Source organism: Festucalex cinctus, chromosome 15 (genome assembly GCF_051991245.1).
Source record: "Festucalex cinctus isolate MCC-2025b chromosome 15, RoL_Fcin_1.0, whole genome shotgun sequence".
NCBI classification, from domain to species: Eukaryota; Metazoa; Chordata; class Actinopteri; order Syngnathiformes; family Syngnathidae; genus Festucalex; species Festucalex cinctus.
In genome coordinates, this window is record NC_135425.1 from 22,220,851 (window position 1) to 22,233,129 (window position 12,279).

General features: G+C 40.7%; 2 protein-coding genes across 6 annotated transcripts in view; both read left to right on the plus strand.

The window, feature by feature from the left end:
- rabgap1 (RAB GTPase activating protein 1) overlaps nucleotides 1–12,279 on the plus strand; it is a 61,069-nt gene that overhangs the window by 26,851 nt on the left and 21,939 nt on the right. The gene's annotated exons all lie outside the window — the stretch shown is intronic.
- LOC144002693 (putative G-protein coupled receptor 21) lies at nucleotides 4,274–9,028 on the plus strand. 2 transcript variants are annotated; one of them, XM_077498134.1, is made up of 2 exons: nucleotides 4,274–4,432; nucleotides 4,504–9,028. In XM_077498134.1, exon 2 carries the CDS (start codon nucleotides 5,134–5,136, stop codon nucleotides 6,370–6,372), a length of 1,239 nt encoding a protein of 412 aa, XP_077354260.1. In that variant the 5' UTR covers nucleotides 4,274–4,432; nucleotides 4,504–5,133; the 3' UTR covers nucleotides 6,373–9,028. The 2 variants fall into 2 exon arrangements, with proteins under 2 accessions (XP_077354260.1, XP_077354259.1); XM_077498133.1 differs by having other exon boundaries at nucleotides 4,274–4,424.

Genomic DNA, 12,279 nt, shown 5'->3' on the forward strand with positions numbered 1-12,279 from the left:
TTGAGACGGTACAAGATTTTGTTTGAGGAACGAAGCCGGCTTTGCTTCCGTTTAAACAGGGCCTCAGTTGCGGTACAGTAACACAGTGGAGCCTTGCGATAGGGGTTTAACCACACTTGCACCTTAAAACACTTGTGTCTCAAACAATCCTATCCTATTGAAATGAATGGAAATTTGATGAGTCTTTACCAGCCCCACACAAAAATCACATTTTTTTTTTTTCTTCAACATGTGGGGTTTATTGGCATTCTGCAAACAAGCTTAATGGTACATTACTGCTACCACCTTATGTTTTACTGCCACTGCAGGAAAAACGGCATGAATTGATGGTGGCTGGATATTTTGAATTGTGAAGTGATAATTAAAAAAAAAAAATAATAATAGAGACGTGTAAGGCAAAGCACTGTAGTGGTTAAGTAGGGAGTGTGTATCATGCGCTCGTTCTTGCGGAGCCAAACGCCAACGCAGACCAGCAGTTGTGTCTCGTGGACCTGCATGCCAACAAACGCTCCCATGACCCCCAAGATAGGAGCGGCTTGTTAAAGAGAAACAAGCATGGAGCCTCCATGTTGGGTCGTTTAAATTAGCAGTGAGATCTTGTGTAGTGTATAAAGTTGAGGTCTACTGTGTGCTCAGCTCAGTGTCAGGATGTCATGCTCCCTCCTCTTTATCATTGTGACTGCACCCTATTATTATTGCCATTTTGTTCTTAGTATCTTGGACTTTTTTTTTCTCACCTTCCTCTCTTCTTTGATGAGCTCTATTCCCTTGCCTCTCTCTGCTATCTTTTATCCCATTCCTCCCCATCCAACCCTTTCCTCCTTACTGTCATTTATTTTTAGCTCCTCGTGCGATGGGCAGAGGGGGTGCGTGAACGCAAAGGAGTGTGTCTCGATTTTGTGGGTGGGGTGGAGAGAGAAAGGTGCAGGCTGGTGTGTGTGTATGCGCGTGTTTGGGTCTCGATCACGCGACGGCAAATTGCTCCGCACGAGACAAACTCCTGCAGCCTTCACAAAGTCATTAAACGAGGATGTGGATCATCTAGCATTTGGCTATTAATATCCGATGAGGCTTCTAATTTTAGTGCACGGTCCTGTGTAATTAGATGTAATCATAACAGGCCATATCCTCGTAAGTTGTAGCCCTGCTTCATTAGAGTGATGGGGGCCGATCACGACGAAGTTGTTTAAGAAGATGCAATCTTAAAGCTAGAAACGCAGGCCTGGCTAGTTCTTTCGAGTTTATAATGAGCAACCGTCTGCTAGGAGGGAGATTAAGATGACGGGTTCGCTTGTGCCGACTCACTATAGCTGACGCTTTCAAAATACTGTAGTCTCATGCAGCATCTGCAAATCTGTTAGCCCTAAAGGAATTGATGTGAGCATACATACACACGTTGGGGTATATTCACCAAGAATGCGCCGCGTTAATAGCGCAAAATATTGCACCACAACTGCACACGCAGTCTGCGCCCAGTTACCCACCTATTCACTAAGGATATTGCTCTAATCATCAGCGCAAACACGCCCACAAAACGGACAGCAAATTTGCACCTGATTTACCACACATGGCAATGGATTTGCGCCAAGAACACGGTTGTTATAGTAACAGTTGCGAGAAAGATGACATTATCAGAAAGCGAGGTTGGACCGAGAGTAAGCGTTTACAGCGCCGTTAAGCTGTACAGAGCAGAGAGGACGACAAAGACGTCATTCATTCATAAAGTACAAATGATTGGTGCGATCGTTTTTAAGAAATATATTTTCAGAGGTTGGCGTGGCCGTACAGTATGCATCTGGCACGTAAAAATGATCGTAAAATGCCTCCCCGCCATTGCCGATTGCCGATGCACCATGACATGCACTGCTATCATGATCCCGGGACCGAGGTTGCGTCAGGTTAATACATGCTTTCCAAAAACGTTATTTGCGTCACACAAACTCTGTGTGGCTATTTGCGCTGGCGTTAGTGAATTAGATGCTGCATATCAAAGAGTCTCATTTGCATTAGGGTGGGCATATTTTGCGTCAAATGACCTAATTTACATACGCGCAAATAACACCGGCGCACCGTGGTGAAATCTGGTTGGCCGCGCACTTAGTGACTGATTTCCCCCTCTGCCTGTGTTTAGTGAATTAGGCGCTCCTGGATTGCTCCATTTTTAACGGTTAGCGCCGTGCAAAGGCGACGCAAACCTTTAGTGAATAGGTCCCAAGGTGTTTTAACATTTAATACACATCCCTTCCCATCCAACTAGAACTTCAGATTTATTTCATAGTCTTGTGTCATTTGATTGTTTTATTCCAGTTTCATGAATATACCCCAAGCATGTTTTTCCACAAAGCACTGTTGCCATTCTTAATCATGTATTGCTACATTGATAATCACATTGTGGCTGTATTCACTACCTGACAAATAGTGTTAGGTGTACCTGATAGATTGACTGAGCGTCCAGTGATTTAGCAGGCAGCAGAGTGTTTCCAGAATATTCAAGTCCTTTTTGTCTGAACTTGATTAACTCCTACTTGTGTTATTTGGTCTTCTCCTTAACTGCCACAACAACACATGGGCAAGTTGGTGAGGAATTATCTGTCGCGCTATTGTTTATGGTGCTAATTAACACAATCAGAGGCTGTGAAATGTAATTATTTGTGCTACACTTCCACTTTCAATAGGAATTCTCTTAGTCTAGTTCTGTTGTTTGCTGTGCTTTTTTTTTTTGTACATTTGGGAAACAAGCATTATCACAATAGCTTGTGCGGCTGGTTAAGGAATAGGACAGCATGGAAAAGAGGGCATATAAATGCAATTTAGGTTTAAGTTCAGGGAATGTTAATTTTTTCTCTATTGGATTATTGTTTCCCACAAGTGGATCACATTCTTATTTTCGATGGTTCCAAGCATGCAGAGCTGATACCATATTGCTGACTAATGCTGGTTGGTCATTGGGAGAGTATCACCACTCTAAAGCATGCATCATAGCAACATAGCATGTTTCATCCACTGATGCCATCACACCACATCAAAAAAGGTTAGGTATTTTTTAATTGTTTAAATGCTGTACAGACTTTTGTAAATGAATAGAAATTAAAATAGCTTGGGAACGGATTAATTGCAATTATATTATTTCCTATTGGAAGAAAAACTTTTCGGAGGTTGAACAATTCGGACTTTGAACAATCCACAAGAACGAATTATGTTCAAACTCTGAGGTACCACTGCAATACATTTGTGGAATATGAGTTATGCAGCAATGTCTAGCCGTTTTCTCATGGGGCGAACATTTTGCCACTTGCTGTCGACTGAAGATGACATCACAGTTGCTCACGGCTTAGGCAAAGGCCAGTCACAGCTCACGTTTTCTGAAGCTGAGCTGTGATTGGATGTGATCTGAGACCTGAGCAACTGTGGTAAAATGGCCACCTTATGATATTGATTAAAAAAAACAAAAAAAAACTGCTTGATTTTGCTGCTTAACTCATATTTCACTAACACAATATTAACCAAAATACCATATTTAGACTCGTGGGAATGCATAGAACATATTAGTGTCAAGAAATTTTTTTGGTGGTTGACTTCCTCTTTAGATGTTTCCTTTTCTGTCTGTTAGTCATATAATATACCTAGAATGACCAGGCATTAAAATGAACAAGAAATCGAAGAAAACAAGATGGTCTAATAATTTTTCCATAACTGGAAATTATAAGCAATTGGAGGACTACAGTGGGGTTGTTTACAACCATGCATTTCTAGTTTCTGTATAAATTCAAATGTCAAAACAATGTTCTGTATTATTTCATTGAAAGCAGGAGAACACTCAAATACAATCACAAATAGATCAACACTGAAGTAGTGTGTATTTCCTGTTTTTCAGAGCAGTGCAAAACACTGTGTATTTATAATAATCACAGGAATGTTTACTGTAAATTTTACTCATGACTCCGTCAGTATTTCAAGTGTAACTCGTGTATTCAAAATCAGGGATTTGGGCAAACGGACGCAGTTCAAAGACGATGTTGCACACAAGTGGGTGAACACTAAACACTCTTTTGTATCCGTATTTAATTTTTGCAATACTAATCTGACTATGCGCATGACTGCACAGTGGCAGAAGAAAAATGGTTGGGTGGGGGAGGGGGTCGGAGAAGGTGTGGGATGGGGGCAGCCGCATGTCTCTACTCTTGATGATTGGCTTGAGCCACATCGAAGGGAGGGACTTCTGCCGCTGTTTCTTCTGCGAGCAAGTGAGGGAGAGAGAGCGGGAGGGAGACTGTGAGAGTAAGGAAGAGAAAGAGACTGTTAGTAAAGGAGGATAGACATCATCAGAGGAGGCAGAGGGGTTCTTCCAGCGCCGGCATGCCTGCCCTACCTCATTTGCACTTCAGACATTATTGCTGCTGCTCCTCATAGACAGTACGGCTGAGGTGCGGAGGTTTGTTTATTTGTCTGTGTGTGTTCAGGCATTTTGAACATCTGTCACATCATATACTGCTTTCCTTTCAGCTGTTGGCTGTGATACTGTGGCAAAGGACTAGGCGGAAACTTGGGGTGCGGGGGGGAGAGCCGGCACACACGGAAGTGTGGTGGAAATTCGGTAAAGAAGAGGCAAGGAACGAACTGGAAAAGACCGAAAATCCGGAAAAAAGCTGGACTGAGCATGACTGCTTTGTTTTTTTCAGCATGTTAGACAATGATATATTTTTACTGGGAGCTGTGTTTGTGATGTGGCGGACTACAACAATTTAAGGGGGACTCCTCATTCTGCCCCTTCTGCAGGGGACGTTGGAGGCATCTCTGTGTTTACGGGCACCAAAGACTTTTCAAGCATAAACCAGACTGGAAAAGGCACTTTTTTTTTTTTTTTGCCTTGTGCTCAGGACACACAGTGGAAAACACTAGACACATTTTGTGTTAATTTGCGCAATCAGAGGGCTTCATCAGCTTTCCATCCCTCTTGGAACTGAAATGAACTGAACTGAAGTGAAATGAAGTGGCAGAACTATGGAACTACGCAACTGAAATATGGAGCATTTGGTTTAGACTGAAACTGTGCAGTTAGGAAACTACCTATAAAAATAGTCCTTGGGTTCACCTTACCCTTGAAGGGCCCCACGAGACGTCGTCCTTCCCGAGATGATGAATTCCTCCTTGGATCCACTGAACCCAAGTTCTGCTGACCTGTCGAACTTCTCTGCTCCCTTTTGTCTGCTTGAAATTAGTTACTCCAAAATCATCACTACCTGCCTGCTTGAAGTCTCCATTATCCTTCTCCTCACTGTTCTGATAATTTCCGGCAACTTGGTGGTGATTTTTGTTTTTCACTGCGCCCCTTTGCTGAGCCAGCACACCACCAGCGCTTTTATCCAGACGATGGCGTATGCTGATTTGCTTGTCGGTGTCAGCTGCCTCTTCCCCTCCTTGTCCTTACTTCATCACCTCCAAGGACTTGACCCCAAACTCACCTGCCAGGTGTTTGGATACATGGTGTCCGTTTTGAAGTCTGTCTCAATGGCGTCGTTAGCATGCGTGAGCGTGGATCGCTACATCGCCATCACGCAGCCCCTGACCTACGCAGCCCTGGTGACGCCGTGCCGAGTGCGCTGCTGCATCGTTCTGATATGGTTGTACTCGGCACTGGTGTTTCTGCCGTCGTTCCTTGGGTGGGGGAAGCCGGGTTATCACGGCGACGTGGTGGAGTGGTGCGCTGTCAAGTGGAGGACCCAGCCGGCCTTCACGACCTTCATTGTCGTGCTTCTCTATGCCCCCGCCACGCTCACCGTCTGCTTCACGTACGCCAACATCTTCAAGATTTGCCGGCAGCACACAAGGGAGATCAGCGAGCGCCGCGCACGTTACCGACCCCAGCCGCACCAAGACCCGGGTTTGACATCCGGATCTCTGCTCAAGGACAATGGCGAGCTCGACCAAAGACATTCGCCCGGCTTATTAAAACCTCAGAAACACCACCATCAACCGTCGCATTATCAGCCATCTTCAACATACCCGGACAAACGGTATGCCATGGTACTTTTCCGTATTACCAGCGTTTTCTACATCCTCTGGTTGCCCTATATCCTTTACTTTCTGTTGGAGAGTGGTGGGATCTACCACCACCCCGCAGCGTCTTTCCTCACCACTTGGCTGGCCATCAGCAACAGCTTCTGTAACTGTCTCATCTACAGCCTGTCCAACTCCGCCTTCAGGAAGGGCCTCAAGCGTCTCTGCTCCTACTGTTTGCAGCGCAGTGGCAGCGGCTTCGGCGTACGGAAACACAAAAAAGCATTCATTGGTTCTATTGAACAGGGATGTGCTGGGGCAGGGTTCGGATCTGGCCATGGAGACGCAGGGATTGGCACAACATGTCATGTGTAGCGTATGCATTGGGGACAGACTTTGGGCACTCAGAAGCTCTTCTGCAAGTCGAAATGTTTCCACGAAGTGATGAAAGGAGGCGTCGTCGTGCCACCACTGTTTGTCACATTTGGAGGTTACACAGATGTCCTCTCTGCTCACGCCGCAGCTGGCGGGTGGGAGGAGTCTGTAGTCAAGCACTGAAGGATAAACTGTCCTAAATAGCCATTCAAGGTGTCATTCATTCTTGGGAGGGACAGTCTGTGAAAGATAGATGGGATTTTATAGGGGATGGGATGTTTTGTCAAGTGTTTGTTCGGAAATGTATCTTAACTTATTTTGCAAAGGCAAAACAATGCAAGGATTGAATATTATCGTGAAGGAAACGTGGAAGAGCTGAACTGTTAATATGATGTACTTTGAGGTATTCTTGCTGTACATTGCATTTATTAAAATCAATGAATGATACGTCTGATTGCGCTTTATCAGTAAAAAGCAAACACAAAGAAACAATTTAGAGGTATCAAGTTTCTATTGGATATTCAATCTTGATGAAAATTCAGTGAGTTTAATGAATGCTCAACAGTGGCTTTGACTGTTAGACAAACTGCTGTTTTTTTCAACTCCTTTCTCTTTGTTGTTGCATGTAATGCAGTTGTCACCCCGATTTTCTCTGATGTCTGTTAGAAAATTATGTGTAAACCATCCAGCAAAACCGAGAGAGTCAATGTTTTCACACTAACTGTACGCTGATAACTGGTACATCATTTAATAATCTGGTACATCTTTTGCCTGAGGACAGTGGTCTGATGACACGCTGTGTTTTGCGGTAGCTGAAACTTCACGTCCCTAATGTGAAGAACTGCCTTGTCCCGTTGAGTGCAGTGGTTGTGAGGTGCAGTATTGTGAACACTGTAATGTACCTGTGCATTTGCACAAAAACCGTTGAGCATCACAGGAAAAGAACACACAAAAACAAAACAAAGGGGCCATTCTCCCTGGCTACAAAGTTCTTCTGAAAGGAGAGTGACCCCTGAGACTTCCATGCGTCCGTGTGCATGCATGTATTGTATGTTCTCGTCATCTCTTCAGCTGTACTTTTCAGAGCTTACTGGAACTTCACATTGAGCGAGCTGAATAGATCTATTGTATGAGAACAAACCGTGGAAATAGACAACATAGCTTTATATGCAGTACCTTATGTTATATACCAAAGAAAGTTTGCATTTTTTTTTTTTAAATAATTTGTTTTCCAATATGGAGGCTAATATTTGAGAGGTTTCTACACTTTTGGTGTAAGATCGTCAAGACTGTGAAGCGCACCTTGAAGTTATTCATTGTTGCCTTGAAATACAAGTTGAAGTGGGAATGCGTTCTATTTCCAGAGGGCTCCGTTTTGTAGACATGTGACTGTTAGACCGAATAGACATGGGCTGTCCATTTTCCGAGCTCATAAAGCTCACATTGTAACTGCTGAGTGAGAGTTTGCACAGTTCGGGTATACCGGAACGCGACCAATGGCTGAACAAGACTGTTAAAAGCAAGGGTGCTAACGCGGTTATCACCTTCCATTGCTCGACTTACTCCCACTTGAGGATATTTTAAGTGTTTGTTTGTTTTTCCGTGGGTGTAGTTTTGTAATTATGATGCACAATCATGATAGATTCACGTCTTGTCTTACAAAATGCTGTCATTTGTGAATCAGTGCCAAATATGATAATCGTTCATGTTACTACGTCCTGTTGTCACCTCGTTGTCAGTTTAAAGAAATGGCATAATGAATGTGTCTGTTCTATTGTGAAGACTTAAATGGGGCGAAATATAACTGCAATTGTATTTATTCTGAAAGTGCGTTTTTCCCTTGGCTTTATCGAGGTGAACCTACTGTAAAATGATTTTTATGCTTGAAAAGAACAGATTGTAATCAACAGAAGTGATCGGATTTTTATTTTTATTTTTATTTTTTAAAGGCAATTCAATGTCAGATGACGGGTGTTGCTGCTGCCAACTATTTTATGTGCACTATTTTCTGGATTGTTTGTTGGTCAGCGAGCAAGTGGAGTCATTGTTTTGTGAATGAATTTTCAGACTGTACATACAGCATCGCTCCTTGTAAATAAAAAGCCTCTTGAGCGTTACGATCATTAAATTATTACGTTAGACAAAATTCACAAAAATTAAAAGTACTAAATAACATTGGACATGCTTACAAGCGGTTTTACAACCATAATCAATGACTGTGCTTTAACACATGCATAGCTGGAGACAGACATTTCCTTATCTATCTTTCAATCTGTGTTGGTTTTCTTTGTGGTTATTTTAGGCTCTAAATAGGACACACCACTACGGAGCTAATTGTACACTCATGACCCAGCTTTTGTGAGCAGCTGACTTTTTGGTCTTGAAAATGTACTTTGAGATAGAGTCCACTCTTACCAATACAAGTCATAGTCATATCCAGAATGAGTTTTGTAAGTTGAATTCATAGACTGAGAATGTCGAAATAAATCCATCAAATGTGTTTATTTTTTACTGTCACTTTGAAATGAGACCCTGCGGCCAATCCCAGAAGACTTTATGATCTGTAGGTGGCAAACTTATATGTACTGTATAATGTATTGTAGCTTTGTACATGTTGTGCATCTGTACTGAGAAAATAAATGTAATTTTATCTCTATGTACTATTTGACGTATTTGTGGAACTTTTTTGAGTAATTTATTTGTGCTTTTCCATATTTAGAAAAAAAATGCTACAGTATATAAACCAATTTATTTGTAATATGGCAGTAGGGTTATTATAGTTTTGGAATTTTTCATTTTAGTTTTTATTTTTATTTTTTTTTAATTTAGTTAGTTTTAATTTAGTTTTCAGGATGGTTCTGTTAGTTTTTTTTTATTAGTTTTAGTTCTTTAATAAATGCTTAGTTTTAGTTTAGTTAGTTTCAGTATTTTTATTTTATTTTTTTTAATGTGTAGTATTGTGCACAATATTTAAAAAACACCATTCCGGTTTATATCAAAATAACTCTACTAAAAATCACATTTAAAATCACCCCCAAAGGCTCATGCATTAAATGAATTACCAAAGACTAAAACGAAGGACGTTTACTATAATTATAGTTAGTTTTATTTTAGTTAGTTTTGTAAACATAAAATGTAGTTTCAGTTAGTTTTCTTTTTTAAAAAATAATATTCATTTTTATTTTATTTCGTTAACGAAATTGTTTTTGGAATTTTAGTTTTTTCGTTAGTTTTAGTTAACTAAAATAACCTTTAATAGTACCTGTGTTTTTCGACACCTTCCCTTCTTACTTTGACCATCTCCAAACATTTTTGTTTTTATTTTATTTGAACTGAGTCAAATGCCATTTTTAGCATATGTCGCGGGCCGCTAAAATATGGACGGCGGGCCGCAAATGGCCCCCAGGCTGTAGTTTGGACACTATTGCCGTAGATGATAACACGTTCAAAACAGACATGCTGCACATCATGACTGACTGTAACAAATAAGGTCAATAGAATTCTTTTGTCTTTCTTAAAGAAAAGCAATAGATTTCAAGTCATGCAGAACTTCATCATTTGCTAAATTGCAAACGTGCCATTTTCGCTTGTCGCGGAGAAAATGCTAACATGATGTAAATGGACTGTAATTCACCGGCACCAGATTGCAGAGCGCTGAGGGTGCATTGTGGTAATGAGGCAGCACACGTTTAACTCATTCACTCCCAGCCATTTTCACAGAAGCCATTCCGTTCGCTCCCGGCCGTTTTACTGGATTTTGACTAATTTTGCAAGGCCCACAGAATATTGTGTTTTATTGCTATAAAAGCATGGAACCTACCACAAGAAAGATTAAAGTCTTTTCTTTCATCAGGAAAAAAAAGTATGTTTCTATCTGTTTCTGTTTTGCAGCAATTGGCATTAGAAGAGAGCTAAGTTTCATCAGTTTCCACAAATTATTTAAAATTCAAAGTAATTTAGCTTTTTTTTTTCTAGATGGCCCTGGTTGAACTTCTTTGTTCTGCTGCCACCTGCTGGCCGTTTGTGTAATAGCTACCATTTCTGCAACCGTTCTTTGCAGCTGAGAGGCTGCATCAAAGCCTTCTGTATGCTCTAGCATAAAAAAACAAAACAAAAAAAAACAACGTATACATACGTCTTTGGGACACTTACATTAAAAAAAACGTATTTACACGTTATTGGGAGCAAATGAGTTAAGTGGATGACTGAATGATGGTGGATTGATGCTATAAGAGTGCAGGAAGTTTACATCGTCTTCTATTATTGTCTACCCTTCCCTTGTCTTGTGACCTGGTTGTGTCTGCGATGATGCCTCCTTCGCTTGTTGGAGTTGAAGCAGCTGCACGGTAGTAGAAGTGGCACACAAACGATATGATTAAGATTTAATGATTGGGTATGCAAAGGCGAGAATACAACACAGTCAGGTTTGGAAAGCGAAAGAATGCGAGGAGGAGAATTTGTTGGGTTCACGTTATATCCTGTCGAATGTTCTATTTGGCGTTTCAACAGGGAAGGGAGCAGAGAAAGAATAACAGAATGACAAGTCAGCCATTGTGTTAACTCAAACAAAATCAGGGACATAAACAATAGTGGGCTAAATACTCAACTCAACCTTCCCACGGAAGTGCAACGCTGAACCGCTATTCCCGGCATTATAGCCGTCATACGGTACACTCGCTCGCACCACATCGTGGGTCGGCCACATTTGGCTCAATCCCAGTCAAGTTTTTGGCTACAAGCAGGGCACATTTTGTCCTCGTGCTTGTTTTTAATAATACTAATCACTGAATTTTTATTTATGTATTTTTTATTATTATTTTTTTTAAAGTGCAATTCCTTTGTGTCTTAATTACATACATCCAAGTGAGTAATTCAATGATTGTAATGCAACAATTACGGCACACTTTTTCTTACAAATAGATTTAGTACATTTTATCTACATGAAAAGTGAATTTTGTTATAACTGCTTAAAATATATATTCGCGTGCTAAAAATCAATCAATCCATATCAAAACCTCATGAGATCATTATTTTCTTATGTTGACAGAAACCGCTTTGGGAACAACTAAGCCATTGTTTACATTCCCATAAAATCCAGTTATTTATTTATTTTTTTTATCAGAAGCCAACCAGAGGCATTTACTAATTAGATCAGCTTGCTCACACTCAAATTTGGGGGAAAATTGATTGAACATAGTTCCTTTGAAATTTTCTGCATCTTAATTAAGAAACTGCAAACATGTTTGCGGCTAACGCCCAAGCTAATATTCAATTTCAAAATGCCTAATTTATTGCGTAACGTTCATATTATTGAAACCACACGAGTGTCACCATGCTGTATAATTTTCTAAATGCATTGATTCTATTAAGCCATAAAGATAATTAAAGAAAGCAAATGACTAATTATATTTTTTTTCCCATCGAATATTACGAGCTGAACCAAAAACAGAATCACAGTTTAAAACTGGCATTAGTTTGCTTGACCTTATAACAAACAACAGTGGAATATATAAACATTATGCAATTGTTTGATTGACTGAATTTGGTGCGCTTGAAAATTGACACAACCTTTGATTTTTCTGCATTAAGCCCTTGGAGGGGACATTTTAGACACCCCTGAGCATATATTCCTTTTGTATATATTCCATTTAATGACACTATTCTAGTTTTCAATGCATTTTTTTTTTTTTTTTTTTTTTTTTTTTTGTCGTGTGCATGTTTTTTTCGGGGTGTGAATTTACTGCACTCCCGGTTTGAGTCATTAAGAAGCAAACGGTATTTATTGCAGGTACCTGCACTTAACGTCCGCCGCTATGAGACGTTGGTTATGTTTTCGCTCCCCTCTCACGCAAGGCTCTCTTCAACTGAACACAAAGACAGAAGGGAAGCTAATTTGCCCTTATGTCA